Here is a 16,222-nt window from a genome sequence, read left to right as displayed (position 1 = left end):
GAGAAGTTACTAGTCACTATTTAGTATGCTATGAATAATGCAGAAGCAAGGAAAAAAAAGGAAAGAAGAAAAACATTTCTTATTGCATTCTCTGTGTATATTTCTTTTTCGTTTTTCAATGCATCATGTATGTGCTTGCTATATGTTTCTTGAGCAGTTTTTATTTCTTTTACTAAAATAGTATCACATGTTATCTCAGCGAGCATGAGTCATTGGTCCTTTCATATACATACATATATATATTTGAAATGCTTGTTTGATACTTAATATAAGTTCATTGTTCAAACAAAGCATTTTGTAGTCAACTTGATTTTATATTAAATTATAAAAAGAATTTATAAACACAATCAATTGTGTATTGTCAGTGAAAGTAATTAATTTTCAAACACACTTCTTTAAAGTCTTCTAAACGCATGAATTTGATTAGATAATCATGTAAAACTCTTTACAATGTCACTACATCAAAGTTAAACTCTTATAAAGTACTAAATTTAATTTTACTTTATGAATCTGGAAGGTCACAAGTAAAAGTTAAAACAACAATGCTAATGGTAAACCAAAAGAAAGTTAACTAATTAACCCATCATTAAATTTCTTGCACAAATACAAAGCCTAATTCAACCATTTGATGTTGGACAATGGAACCAAATTTTCACTAGTGTTTTTCGTGTAAAGTTACAGCAAACAACATTTTGTACAATAAGGTTCTTCTCAACTAAACAATAATAAATCATCAAAACTTAGTGGATTAGAAAAAAGAAAATAATAAACCAAAAATATATTTTTTTATATAGATAAAAAAGAAATTTAAATAAGCACAGCAATGGACCAGCTAGCCTTAGATCATAACTCAATCCATGCAGATGCAGGGTGTCAAAAGGCAAATAAACTATAGAATGTAACTAAAACATGTAGGTTTCTAAAGAAATTAAAGCAACTCTAATATTTGTTAATTACTTTTTTTTCAATAGTGACTCACTTCCTTTCATCTTTAATTCTTCTATCCATATCAATATCAGAAACTATTCACATTAAAGATCAGTGGCTTGTTGCAAGAGCAGTAACCAGAAGACCAAGCACCAGGAATGGCTGTGCACTAGCCTGAAACATTCAAATGATACATGTTTTAAGTTTATAAATAAAAACTTAGGAAATTAAGAATTATAATAGTTTTTAAATAATAAAATACCATGCTCCATGCAACCCCACAATAAAATACTAGTCTCTCATGCTTTGTATATATACTTGTTCTACTATCAATATGAATAAAGTCAGTTTCTCATATTTTATTCACAAACCTTTCTATTCTCTAAATCTGTTCCTCAAGTCCCATATTATATTGATTATTTTTATGTACATACCTGATATTTAACATCATACTTCACAGGGTCCTTGAGAAAGTATTGGAACTGCAAGACATAAGATGAAGTGATCATGAATCATTTTTAGATGTTAGCATGTAATACTATTAGCTGTCATAACATTTTGTAGAAGATAGTTAACAAAATAAGCAAGAAAAATGGTGTAATTGTGTGCTTTACCTGAAATATGACTTGCGGAATTATCAAGCCGAGTAAAGCCAGAGCATAGTACTGTTTACCAGTCGCAAGAAGATACCCTGCGATGGTAAACGTCAGCAATGAAACACAAATTTTCATAAGGACAAGGATGAGGACGTGCCGACGCTTTCAAGACTAGAAAAAATCATCTGCTACCTTCTAGACCATCAATTCCATATAAACGGCAGTTTGACTTTTGACAATTCTGATACACTAATAAATCCAATTCTTATATACATTGATTTGTGAGTGTACCAAAAATGTCAAAAGGACCATCTGGAATGTAGAGAGTAGACACTATTGTTGACAAAAGCATGGCTTAATATGATTTAGAACTATTGTAATATCGACGTTATAGTTTTAAATGCATTTTTATTTCAACTCTATCTTGCAAAACTAAATTTAACTGTCATCAAGGTTACAACCCACAAATAATAAAGATACACAATAATGGTTTAGTATGATGAATAATTTCCAGATAGAGTACAATGTACATTAAAATGAAAAAGAACCTTCGAATGCAGATCAAATATCTAAGTATTGGAGGGATAAAAAATATACCAGCGACAGATAATTGTGTAATGTCAATAGCACCAACACAAATCCATTTTGCAGTTTCAGTACCAAAAGCAACCGGAAGAGACTGCATATTAGATTGCCAATAGAAAAGTTCAGAGCATCAACTTCAGTGTTAGTGAATTTGCAAGACCAAAATTTCTGAAAAAAATTGAAATTTCATGTTACGGTAATGGAAAGAAAGAGGGTAACAGAATTGACCTGAAGCCCAAGAGCTCTATCCCCTTCAATACTCTTGAAGTCGTTGACAATGGCAATGCCCAACTACAGTGTATCACCAAAAATATTAGCAACAAATCTATTGCACCCTCTTAACATCACATCATGACACTATGCTAAGTAATATTGTATTTCAATGAAATGCCATGTAGAATTTACTACATACTCCAGCAATGCTGTATAGCAACGTCAGGACAATAATGTCGGGTGTGAGTGTCCCAAACAAAGCCTGACCAGCCCACCTGCAGCAATAAAATGATTAAGAACTTGTCAAAGACAGTTCAATCATAGAAATGATGCTTTAGAAACAAATCAAACATGATCAAATCATGAATCAAGATCAGCAGATAGACAAACAAAGCCAATGAATTAACTAAATCAGGTTATCAGTTAAAACTACAAAACTCATAATGTACAAATATTATATAAATAAAATGTACTGTACCATGGTAAGCTGATGTAACTTGCTCCGAGGGCAAAGTTTCCGATCCATCCATTTTGTTTTAACTAGATTGTAAGTGAAACTTAGTCAAAGGACCACAAAAGTAAAAAAATAAAAAATAATATGGCATATTAACAATAATGGAAAAGAGAATGAGAAGAATTTAAATGTTTACCTTCAAAGGAGGAGCAGAATATATGTATGACAGAAGTGATCCACCCACAGCAAGGTAAAAAACTATGGGGAAGTCATGTCCTGCCTATAACAGAAATATTTTAGCAACTACCCTACAGGAAATTGATGCTAAGGGTATGTTTAGGATCGGGGTAAAAATGATATGAAGATTTTTATGAATGAGCTCCATGTGTGTAATTATACACATCAAACTGGAAAATTTTTAATCAGATGGATCTCAAGACTAAGCAGTACCTACCCATACGTCTAATAGGCCTGCCAAGCCAAGACCTCCTAGTAGCAGCACCCATATTTGAGTGATAACCTGTGGAATTTCGAGTGAAAAAATGAAATATGTGGTGACCAAACAAGTAAAGAACATAAGAAACAAAACATCAGTCTCAGATTTAACACACACCTCGTTCTCGGATATAGCCCCAGACGGAATTGGTCGATAAGGTTCATTTATTGCATCGATCTCTCGGTCATACCAATCATTTATGGTCTAAAGAAAAACAATAGCAAAATCAAGGTTATATTGGTCCGAAACTTCCATTCACTACCGGCAGGCTAGTAAAGTGTGAAACTCAATAACAAAGTTATTACCTGAGTATATCCTGTTAGAAACGGGCCAGACATCAACATGCACACAATTGATTTAGCAACATCCTCAATAGTCCAATGGAAATTTCCTGCTCAGACACAAGATTGATGCAGAAACATTAATGGTATCTATGCCCTTTGAACATGTTTAATGTACTTGATGGTATCTATCTCCTTTGAACAATCGTGTGCCACATTGTAGCGCTAGCTTATCTTACTAAGCCAGTAACTCTTGCACCTAAGTTGGATACAGTCTTCCAACTATATAACTTATGCTTTGCATACACACTTAAATTTCCTTGAATCTTGTCTTGAACAATTACATCCTACTTTTGACAATTATGTTGATCAGTAACGTGTTGTTACATGTTAAATGTTAAGTTAGAAGCACTAAAATGTTATGTTAGGCAATTACATAAATAAAGGTGTGTAACACCTATAAATTGTGTACGTGCAATGCACATTTCAAATATTAATCCATACAATCCAACAATAGATACAGAAACAAAGAAAGAATAAGAGAAAGAAAAGAAAATGTGAGAAACAAGCTCATGCATATTCTTGATTGTTTTAAATTAATAAATCACCTCTGGAATACCACCAAGAAGTTATAATTCTACTCATCTATTGATGTTTTCCTTTTTTAGTGTAATCCTCAGATGATCAATAATGGAAGCATTGCCTATTGTTGTCACTTAAGATGTTCAGAATTAATGTAAATCATGTAACGTACAATATCAGTTTCAGATTAATTCAGAAATAACACTGTAAAGATACTCCTTGCCCGTGGACAGTGTCATACTGTGATTATACCTACCAAGGGATGAGAAACCCAATAATAAGGAGAATGAAAGAGAGAACAATACTAGCAACATTTCAACAGAATACTATGAATCATATCAGTTTTTTCTAGGCCATGAATATCACTTAATGAGATTAAACTAAAATGTAGTACCAGAAGCAGCGGCGCCACAAACTACACCCCAAACCAACGGAGGCCAAGTGACAGGTTTTGTAAGTTGAAGGCGAATCTTCCATTTATTCTGCACAGCATAAATAGAAAGAATAAGCACAAAACCAAAGTTGTCTCATCATTTCATAATGTTAACTAACAAGTACACGTAAACAAAGCAATAAATTTTCAGCGGCCAAAAACTTTTGGGTTAGTACTTTATAAACAGATTCAAACTTAATTTGTTTTCAACATGTTCAACTACATTTCAAGAATGTATACCTAAAAAAGTAGAAACAAGGTTGTGCATTGTAGTTCACCCTCCGCATGAGGAGAGAGTTTACAAAAGTAGAAACAAGTTTCAAATAGCATCAAGACTGTTAAGAAACATATATAACTTGGGGTAAAATACGCCTCGTGTTGTGGTCAGATTTGGAATATTTTGTCAAGAATAGCATGAAGAATTAGAAATTTTTTCTAGAACAACTACACTTGCTTGTCATTCATTCTTGAACTCCTACTTCTTTCAATTTTAAATAAGTGAAGAAAATAAAAGTGAATGAAATTGTGGTGCTAATCAAGCTTTATTTATTATCTAATTGAGATCATTTTGTGCATTCATAATAAAAATTGAAACCCAAATTTGTAACCATCACAAGTCAACAAAAAACACAGAGTTGATGAACTCACTGATTCTTGAGCAGCTCCTTTAATACCAAGAAGCTGATTGATGCTTGAACCGTCTTTCGAAGGAGCCTTATCCGGTGCCTGAGACTTAACTGCTCAATCCCAACCCCCACCCCCCAACAAAGAAAGAAAAACATGAGCAATTGAAAAAGGAACATCAAAATGGTAACTCAAGAAAGCACAAATTACCATTATTTGTATCGGTTTCTGTTGCTCTAATAGTTAATCTCCTCCCTGAAATCAATTTTCACACAAAAACACCAAAAAAGCATAAAAATAACAAAATTGAGTGTCATTTGATTCATGAAAAACTAAACCTAAGCAAATTAGTACATGTTACATAAGAACACTAAAAATGGTACTTTGCAAAACCCAATGTTGTACTCTTTCAACAACCAAGAAAACCAGAAAGTGCTGTGGTGAGTCAACCTACTAGTGAATGAGAAAGGAAGTGAAGGCACCCTTGTTCTTGTGCATGAGATTGTTGTTGTTCTTGGTGGAACTGAAACCATGTTGAGAGAAAGTGAAGCCATTATTTTAGGAAGGAATATAGGAGCTTGTAATTCTGAAACTGATGAAGAAGCTTCAAAGGTTCCACACCCGGAACACTATACAATACAAGTGGTGTGTTCTATCATTCTATGCTGTAACCTGTAAGTGATAAAGTTTTTGTTTTTTTTTTTTTTTTTAGGTAGACATTAAACAAAGCTTTTAATGAAAGGGTAAGGTACTTTGAAGTTTACGAGATTTGTGGTGTTTATGTTTATCTGGCGTCATTTGATTGCTCTATTTACATATACTAAAATTAATTATTAATATAAAATATATAATAAAAATAAATTAAATAATATATATTAATATATAATAATTAATTTTAATAATTAATTTTAATATATAAATAATATTTTTATATTGAATTATATAAGGTCTACTTTATAATTAATAAATTATAGTATGTTTTGGGAACAATTTAATAATTGCTCTAATAATTTCAATACCGATTAATTTTTTATTTTATATTTAATTTTAAATATTAAATATTATAAATAAAAAATAGTTTTTATAAATATTTAAAAAATATATATTAAATACGTTTAAAAAATATTATATTATAATAATAACAATTGTTATTATATTTGGAAGTGAGCCGAGCTGAATCGAAGTAGATCAAGCTCAAACTCGACTCACGAAAATTGAACTTGGCTCATGGCTCAATTTATTAACAATCAATCTATTTTTGAAGTTCAAGCTCCTTGTTAAATATTTTATTTTTGAGAAATAATTTTTTTATTTTTAATTAAAAAAATTCTTGTTAAATATGACTTATTCCGGTGTATCCGTATAATTTTAGAGACGATAATAATAGTTGTTATTGTTAAATATGGCTTGTTTTTCTTAATTTATAATTAAAAAAATTCTTGAAGAAGTCATACTTGTTGTCTGTGTATTTTTGTATATTCTTATATACTATTTGTAGATCTATATACTCTTTTAGAGACGATAATATGAATTAAAAAACGTGCATTTTGAAAAAGGGAGTTCGGAAAAGGGTAAGGCGAGATTTCGTCGGCGGTAACGCGAACTTGCTATTTTTATAGAGTTGGTCGGGATCCGACGAACTTGCCCAAATGCTAAAAAAAATTGTATTTGGAGAATTAAAATCCAAAAATCATGTTTAGGAAAATAATAAAATTTTTTATTTTATTTTAGAAAAAAAATCATATATATATATATATAATTATATATTACTATTTTATATATAATATTAAAAGTATAAATTAAATACACATAGAATATGTGTATTAATAATTTTATATATATATATATATATATATATATATATATATATATATCAAGTCAGCTCACAAGCTAATGAGTTGAGTTTATCCAAGCTCAAACTCGACTCATTTAATTTATGAGTTTAATTCTAGGCTCAACTTTGGTTCAGTAGCTCACGAATTCAGCTTATTGAACTATTAACGAATCGAACTCAAACTGGCTTATGAGTTAACTTGACTCACTTCTAGTTCTAATTGTTATACATCACAATTTTCTTTAATTATTTATATAAGGATGAAAAGATGTATTATTTATACTAAAATAAAGAAGAAACTACTAAAAAAAAATTTTTTTGAAAGGTAAGGGAGCTCGATCAACACATTAAATGGAGCATATAAGAACCAAAAATACAGTTTTGCAACTCCTGTGTTATCTTTGGCATAGCCATCAACAACATGAGTTACCTTTCGCACCACTCTCTAAAACAACAAAACGTCTTAGCAACACAATCTACCACTTTCGCTGCCTTATTTTGAAAAATCACCTCATTTCTACATAACCAGATGTTCCATATAACTGAGAAGAATCCCACTAACCATGTTTTTCGCACATCTTTTCTCAAATTCATCGTCCTCCAGCTCTTAAAATGTTTTTTATGGAACCTGGGAAGCTCCAAATAAGGCCCACATGACTTATCCATGCGCACCACACCTGCCAAGCAAATTCACACGTAACAAACAAATGTTGTACAATTTCAATTTTCTTACTACACATAACACAGATGTTATCACTTTATTCAATGATGCCTAATCTGATCAAGCGATCCTTTGTATTCACTCGGCCTACAACTACAAACCAAGTAAACAACTCTACCTGCGGTGGAACAATTCCTTTCCATATTCCATTTGTGAACTTATAGTTGAGGACATCATCCGTTAATTTCTGTACCTGCAAAACCTGCACAAATGAGTTAGTAGTATAAACGCCTTCTTTATCAAATTACCACACCACTCTATCTTGTGTGTCTGCTATCAATCTCACAGCTTGTAAGGTCTCAAGCATTTGGTTCAAACTGTCGGTCTCCCATTGTCAGAGTTCCCTCCTCCAATGGAAGTTCCAAACTCACTCTATCCCATCCCAAAAACCATACTCCCCAATCACGGATCCCTTATTATCTGAAATTAAGTATAGTCTTGGAAAGAAGTCTTTCAGCTTCCCCGACTGTAGCCATGTATCTTCCCAAAATCTGGTTAGTCTACCGTCGCCTACTTTCATAGCCAACCCGTCAATCATCTTCTCTCTAACATGTTGCTCCTTGATTTGCAAGTTACAAATATCTCTCCACGGACCCCCTTTTGCTGGTATAGCTTGAGTAGACAATAATTGCCCAGGGTTCAAATTATTGCATGAGCACACAACCTTCTTCCACAGAGGACACTCTTCTTTAGAGAATCTCCACCATCATTTAAACAACAATGCGGTATTGCGAATCATCGTATCTCCCATACCTAGTCTCCTTAATTTCTTCAGTGCTTGTATCATCTCCTATTTTACAAGAGCCAATCCAGGTCGTCTGTCGTCCTTCTCCCAAAAGAATCTTCTTTGCAATGAGATTATTTTTTTGACCACCGTAACTGGCATTTTATACAAGTTCAAATAGTACGTAGGCAGACTATTGATCACAGATTTGATGAGAACCAGCTTTTCCGCTTTGCTGAGCACCTTTGCTTTCCACAAACTCAGTTTCTCCTCCACGTTATCTATTACTGGCTTCCACGTTTTTACCAGCCTTGGATTTGCACCTAATTAATTTCCAGATACTTTATTGGTAGATTCGCCGCCTGACATCCTAACAACCTGCACATATGACTGACCCACTCCTGAATGCAATTTACCGGTATTAAACTAGACTTGTCAAAGTTGATGCTCAATCCCGACATGACTTCAAAACACCTCAGGAGCCTCTTGTAGTTTCTCACTGTCTCTTCCTATGGTGGGCAGAATAATATAGTGTCATCAGCAAACTGGAGGTGAGATAGCTCTACATTGTTCCTGCCTACTAATAGAAAAGTTATCCTCCTATTTCTTACCGCCTCACCTATCATCCTGTTCAGCACATCTACAACGAGGACGAATAGAAAGGTGATAACGGGTCGCCTTGTCGAAGCCCTCTTTCCATCTTGAACGGCTTGGAAGGAGCCCCATTAACCATTATAGATATAGAAGCTGATCTAATGTACTCTGTAATCCATACCTTCCATCTTCTACTAAACCCCATCTTTTCTAGCACAATGTCAACAAAATTCCATTTGATTCTATCATAGGCTTTCCGGAAGTCCAATTTGATGATAGTTGATGCCTTCTTCTTCATTTTTAGCCAGTGTACAGTTTCACAGGCGATTAATGCTCCATCATGTATTTGCCTGCCTTTGACAAATGCACGCTGTGACTCTCCAACTAATCCTGGCATTACGGTCCTCATTCTTCTTGTCAACACTTTTGATATGACCTTGTAAATGCAACCAATCATACTGATTGGTCTAAGGTTCTTTATCTCCTTTGCACCCACAAACTTCGGAACCAACGCTACCCAAGTAATATTGGAGTCTGCTGGTAGTCTCTTGGTGCGCAAAATTGTGAACAATACTTTTTCACAACTCAAATAATCCCCGGTAATGGCTCCAAGAACTTGGTGGCTCAATACCATGGCATTACACAACTTCGCACAACTAACCAGCAAGTGCACTGGGTCGTCCAAGTAATAAACCTTACGTGAGTAAGGGTCGATCCCACGGAGATTGTTAGTATTGAAGCAAGCTATGGTCATCTTGTAAATCTTAGTCAGGCAAACTCAGATGTATATGGTGATGAACGAAAATAACATAAAAGATAAGGATAGAGATACTTATGTATATCATTGGTGTAAGAGCTTCAGACAAGTGTATGAAGATGCCTTCCCTTCCGTCTCTCTGCTTTCCTAATGCCTTCATCCAATCCTTTCTTACTCCTTTCCATGGCAAGCTCGTGTAAGGTTTCACTGTTGTCAGCAGCTACCTCCCATCCGCGCAGTGAAAGCTAATGCACACACTCTGTCACAGTGCTGCCAATCACCGGTTTGGTTCCCTCCCCTACCGGAATAGAATAACTCTTTTGCGTCTGTCACTAACGCCCAGTAGGTTACAGGTTTGAAGCACGTCACAGTCATTCAATCATTGAATCCTACTCAGAATACCACAGACAAGGTTAGACCTTCCGGATTCTCTTGAATGCTGCCATCAGTTCTTGCCTATACCACGAAGACTCTGATCTCACGGAATGGCTGGCTCGTTTGTCAGGCGAGCACTCGGTTGTCAGGCGATCAACCATGCATCGTGCAATCAGAAATCCAAGAGATATTCACTAAGCCTCAAATGCTTGTAGAACAAGAGTGGTTGTCAGTCACTTTGTTCATGAGTGAGAATGGTGATGGGCGTCAATCATCACCTTCATCAAGTTGAAGAACAAGTGATATCTTGGACAAAGAACAAGCGGAATTGAATGGAAGAACAATAGTAATTGCATTAATACTCGAGGTACAGCAGAGCTCCACACCTTAATCTATGGTGTGTAGAAACTCCACCGTTGAAAATACATAAGAACAAGGTCTAGGCATGGCCGTGAGGCCAGCCTCTCAAATGATCTAAGAACTAGATGTCCGAAGATTCAGATACAATAGTAAAAGGTCCTACTTATAGAAAACTAGTAGCCTATGGTGTACATAGATGAGTAAATGACATAAAAATCCTCTTCCGGGCCCACTTGGTGTGTGCTTGGGCTGAGCAATGAAGCAAATTTCGTGTAGAGACTCTTCTTGGAGTTAAACGCCAGCTTTGGTGCCAGTTTGGGCGTTTAACTCCCATTTGGGTGCCAGTTCCAGCGTTTAACGCTGGGATTTCTTGAGGTGACTTTGAACGCCGGTTTGGGCCATCAAATCTTGGGCAAAGTATGGACTATCATATATTGCTGGAAAGCCCAGGATGTCTACTTTCCAACGCCGTTGAGAGCGCGCCAATTGGGCTTCTGTAGCTCCAGAAAATCCGCTTCGAGTGCAGGGAGGTCAGAATCCAACAGCATCTGCAGTCCTTTTTGGTCTCTGGATCAGATTTTTGCTCAGGTCCCTCAATTTCAGCCAGAAAATACCTGAAATCACAGAAAAACACACAAACTCATAGTAAAGTCCAGAAAAGTGAATTTTAACTAAAACTAATAAAAATATACTAAAAACTAACTAGATCATATCAAAAATATACTAAAACAATGCCAAAAAGTATACAAATCATCCGCTCATCACAACACCAAACTTAAATTGTTGCTTGTCCCCAAGCAACTGAAAATCAAATAAGATAAAAGGAAGAGAATATGCAATGAATTCCAAAAATATCTGTGAAGATCAGTATTAATTAGATGAGCGGGGCTTTTAACTTTTTGCCTCTGAACAGTTTTGGCATCTCAATCTATCCTTTGAAATTCAGAATGGTTGGCTTCTTTAGGAACTTAGAATCCAGATAGTGTTAATGATTCTCCTAGTAAAGTATGATGATTCTTGAACATAGCTATTTATTGAGTCTTGGCTGTGGCCCAAAGCACTCTGTCTTTCCAGTATTACCACCGGATACATACATGCCACAGACACATAATTGGGTGAACCTTTTCAGATTGTGACTTAGCTTTGCTAAAGTCCCCAATTAGAGGTGTCCAGGGTTCTTAAGCACACTCTTATTTGCCTTGGATCACAACTCTTATTTTTTTTTTCGTTTTCTCTTTTTTTTTCTTTTTTTTTCGATTTTTTTTTCTTTTTTTTTCGATTTTTTTTTTTTTGAATAGCAATGCTTTTTCTTGCTTCAAGAATCATTTTATTGATTTTTCAGATCCTCAATAACATGTCTCCTTTTTCATCATTCTTTCAAGAGCCAACATTCATGAACCACAAATTCAAGACACATATGCACTGTTTAAGCATACATTCAGAGAACAAAAATATTGCCACCACATCAAAATAATTAAACTATTATAAAATTCAAAATTCATGCAATTCTTCCTTTTTCAATTAAGCACATTTTTATTCAAGAAAGGTGATGGATTCATAGGACATTCATAACTTTAAGGCATAGACACTAAGACACTAATGATCATAAGACACAAGCATGGATAACATAAAGCACTAAAATTCGAAAAACAAAGGAATAAAGAACAAGGAAATCAAGGAATGGGTCCACCTCAGTGATGGCGGCTCTTCCTTGCTTTTGAAGGTCCTATGGAGTGCTTGAGCTCCTCAATGTCTCTTCCTTGCCTTTGTTGCTCCTCTCTCATGATTCTTTGTTCTTCTCTAATTTCATGGAGGAGAATGGAGTGTTCTTGGTGCTCCACCCTTAGTTGTCCCATATTGGAACTCAACTCTCCTAGGGAGGTGTTTAGTTGCCCCCAATAGTCTTGTGGAGGAAAATTCATCCCTTGAGGAATCTCAGGGATCTCATGATGAGTGGGATCTCTTGTGTACTCCATCCTTTTCTTAGTGATGGGCTTGTCCTCATCAATGGTGATGTCTCCCTCTATGTCAACTCCCACTGAATAACAGAGGTGACAAATGAGGTGAGGAAAGGCTAACCTTGCCAAGGTAGAGGTCTTGTCCGCCACCCTATAGAGTTCTTGGGCTATAACCTCATGAACCTCTATTTCTTCTCCAATCATGATGCTATGGATCATGATAGCCCGGTCTATGGTAACTTCGGACCGGTTGCTAGTGGGAATGATTGAGCGTTGTATGAACTCTAACCATCCTCTAGCCACGGGTTTGAGGTCATGCCTTCTCAATTGGACCGGCTTTCCTCTTGAATCTTGCTTCCATTGTGCGCCCTCTTCACATATGACTGTGAGGACTTGTCCAACCTTTGATCAAAGTTGACCCTTCTAGTGTAAGGATGCTCATCTCCTTGCATCATAGGCAAGTTGAACGCCACCCTCACACTTTCCGGACTAAAATCCAAGTATTTCCCCCGAACCATAGTAAGATAATTCTTTGGATCCGGGTTCACACTTTGGTCATGGTTCTTGGTGATCCATGCATTGGCATAGAACTCTTGAACCATCAAGATTCCGACTTGTTGAATGGGGTTGGTAAGAACTTCCCAACCTCTTCTTCGGATCTCATGGCGGATCTCCGGATATTCACCCTTTTTGAGTGAAAAGGGGACCTCGGGGATCACCTTCTTCAAGGCCACAACTTCATAGAAGTGGTCTTGATGCACCCTTGAGAGGAATCTATCCATCTCCCATGACTCAGAGGTGGAAGCCTTTGCCTTCCCTTTCCTCTTTCTAGAGGTTTCTCCGGCCTTGGATGCCATAAATGGTTATGGAAAAACGAAAAAGCAACGCTTTCACCACACCAAACTTAAAATGTTTGCTCGTCCTCGAGCAAAAGAAGAAAGAGGAGAGTAGAAGAAGAAGAAATGAGGAAGAGGGAGATGGTGGTGTATTCGGCCAAGGAGGGGAAAAGTGGTGTTTAGGTAGTGGGAAAATGAAGGGGTAAAGAGGGGTTTATATAGGAAAGAGGGGGATGAGGGTTCGGCCATTTGAGGGTGGGTTTGGGAGGGAAAGTGGTTTGAATTTGAAGGGTGAGGTTGGTGGGGTTTTATGAAGGATGGATGTGAGTGGTGAAGAGAAAGATGGGATTTGATAGGTGAGGGGTTTTTGGGGAAGAGGTGTTGAGGTGATTGGTGAATGGGGGAAGAAGAGAGAGAGTGATGGTAGGGTCCTGTGGGGTCCACAGATCCTGTAGTGTCAAGGAAAAGGCATCCTTGCACCAAATGGCATCAAAATCCACGTTTTGAGCCTTTTCTGGCGTTAAACGCCGGGCTGGTGCCCATTCCTGGCGTTTAACGCCAGGTTTTTGCCCTTTACTGGCGTTTAACGCCAGTCTGGTGCCCCTTTCTGGCGTTAAACGCCCAGAAGGGTGCCAGACTGGGCGTTAAACGCCCAACTGCTAGGCTGACTGGCGTTTGAACGCCAGCAGCATCTTCCTCCAGGGTGTGCTGTTTTTCTTCCTGTTTTTCATTTTGTTTTTGCTTTTTTCATTGTTTTTGTGACTTCTTATGATCATCAACCTACAAAAAAGATAAAATAACAAAAGAAAATAATTAATTATAAAACATTGGGTTGCCTCCCAACAAGCGCTTCTTTACTGTCATTAGCTTGACAGAGGACTCTCATGGAGCCTCAGAGATGCTCAGAACCGTGTTGGAACTTCCCAACACCAAACTTAGAGTTTGATTGTGGCCTCCCAACACCAAACTTAGAGTCTGACTGTGGGGGCTCTGTTTGGCTCTGTTTTGAGAGAAGCTCTTCATGCTTCTTCTCCATGATGACAGAGGGATATCCTTGGGCCTTAAACACCAAGGATTCTTCATTCACTTGAATGATCAACTCTCCTCTATCAACATCAATCACAGCCTTTGCTGTGGCTAGGAAGGGTCTGCCAAGGATGATTGATTCATCTATGCACTTCCCAGTCTCTAAGACTATGAAATCAGTAGGAATGTAATGGTCTTCAACCTTAACCAGAACATCCTCTACAAGTCCATGGGCTTGTTTTCTTGAGTTGTCTGCCATCTCTAGTGAGATTTTTGCAGCTTGCACCTCAAAGATCCCTAATTTCTCCATTACAGAGAGGGGCATGAGGTTTACACTTGACCCCAAGTCACACAAGGCCTTTTTGAAGGTCATGGTGCCTATGGTACAAGGTATAGAAAACTTCCCAGGATCTTGCCTCTTTTGAGGCAATTGCTGCCTAGACAAGTTATCCAGTTCTTTGGTGAGCAAAGGGGGTTCATCCTCCCAAGTCTCATTTCCAAATAACCTGGTATTTAGCTTCATGATTGCTCCAAGGTATTTAGCAACTTGCTCTTCAGTGACATACTCATCCTCTTCAGAGGAAGAATACTCATCAGAGCTCATGAAAGGCAGTAGTAAGTCCAAGGGAATCTCTATGGTCTCAGTTTGAGCCTCAGATTCCCAAGGTTCCTCATTGGGGAACTCATTGGAGGCCAGTGGACGTCCAGTGAGGCATTCCTCAGTGGCGTTCACTGCCTCTTCTTCCTCCCAGAATTCGGCCATATTTATGGCTTTGCACTCTCCTTTTGGATTTTCTTCAGTGTTACTTGGGAGAGTGCTTGGGGGAAGTTCAGTAATTTTCTTGCTCAGCTGACCCACTTGTCCTTCCAAATTCCTAATGGAGGATCTAGTTTCAGTCATGAAACTTTGAGTGGTTTTGATTAGATCAGAGACCATGGTTGCTAAGTCAGAGGTATTCTGCTTAGAGCTCTCTGTCTGTTGCTGAGAAGATGATGGAAAAGGTTTACCATTGTTAAACCTGTTTCTTCCACCATTATTATTGAAACCTTGTTGAGGTCTCTCTTGATTCTTCCCTGAGAGATTTGGGTGATTTCTCCATGAAGAGTTATAGGTGTTACCATAGGGTTCTCCCAGGTAATTTACCTCTTCCATTGAAGGGTTCTCAGGATCATAAGCTTCTTCCTCAGATGAAGCATCCTTAGTACTGTTTGGTGCAGTTTGCATTCCAGACAGACTTTGAGAAATCAGGTTGACTTGTTGAGTCAATATTTTATTCTGAGCCAAAATGGCATTCAGAGTGTCAATTTCAAGAACTCCTTTCTTCTGACTAGTCCCATTGTTCACAGGATTCCTTTCAGAAGTGTACATGAATTGGTTATTTGCAACCATTTCAATCAGTTATTGAGCCTCAGTAGGCGTCTTCTTCAGATGAAGAGATCCTCCAGCAGAGCTATCCAAAGACATCTTGGATAGTTCAGAGAGACCATCATAGAAAATACCTATGATGCTCCATTCAGAAAGCATGTCTGAAGGACATCTTCTGATTAATTGTTTGTATCTTTCCCAAGCTTCATAGAGGGATTCTCCATCCTTCTGTCTGAAGGTTTGGACTTCCACTCTAAGCTTACTCCATCTTTGTGGTGGAAAGAACTTTGCCAAGAAGGCATTGACTAGCTTTTCCCAAGAGTCCAGGCTTTCTTTAGGTTGAGAATCCAACCATATTCTAGCTCTGTCTCTTACAGCAAAAGGGAATAGCATCAGTCTATAGACCTCAGGGTTAACCCCATTAGTCTTGACTGTGTCACAGATTTGCAAGAATTCAGCTAAAAACTGATGAGGATCTTC

General features: G+C 37.0%; 1 protein-coding gene and 1 non-coding gene across 2 annotated transcripts; one reads left to right on the top strand and one right to left on the bottom strand.

The window, feature by feature from the left end:
- Nucleotides 1-766: 766 nt before the first annotated feature.
- LOC130957394 (chlorophyll synthase, chloroplastic) lies at nucleotides 767-5,916 on the bottom strand. Its single transcript, XM_057884256.1, has 15 exons — nucleotides 5,646-5,916; nucleotides 5,402-5,446; nucleotides 5,216-5,304; nucleotides 4,529-4,616; nucleotides 3,577-3,662; nucleotides 3,389-3,475; nucleotides 3,230-3,295; nucleotides 2,972-3,055; nucleotides 2,800-2,861; nucleotides 2,521-2,596; nucleotides 2,337-2,399; nucleotides 2,121-2,202; nucleotides 1,542-1,618; nucleotides 1,362-1,409; nucleotides 767-1,101 (listed from the first exon to the last, which is right to left on the bottom strand). Exons 1-15 carry the CDS (start codon nucleotides 5,743-5,745, stop codon nucleotides 1,039-1,041), a joined length of 1,116 nt encoding a protein of 371 aa, XP_057740239.1. The 5' UTR covers nucleotides 5,746-5,916; the 3' UTR covers nucleotides 767-1,038.
- Nucleotides 5,917-15,895: 9,979 nt separating this feature from the next.
- Nucleotides 15,896-16,003, top strand: LOC130964318 (small nucleolar RNA R71). Its single transcript, XR_009080418.1, has one exon. It is a non-coding gene; the product is annotated as a small nucleolar RNA R71 (small nucleolar RNA).
- Nucleotides 16,004-16,222: the final 219 nt, after the last annotated feature.

This window comes from Arachis stenosperma, chromosome 2 (assembly GCF_014773155.1).
Source record: "Arachis stenosperma cultivar V10309 chromosome 2, arast.V10309.gnm1.PFL2, whole genome shotgun sequence".
NCBI lineage: Eukaryota > Viridiplantae > Streptophyta > Magnoliopsida > Fabales > Fabaceae > Arachis > Arachis stenosperma.
This window is presented reverse-complemented; position numbering and strand designations above follow the sequence as displayed.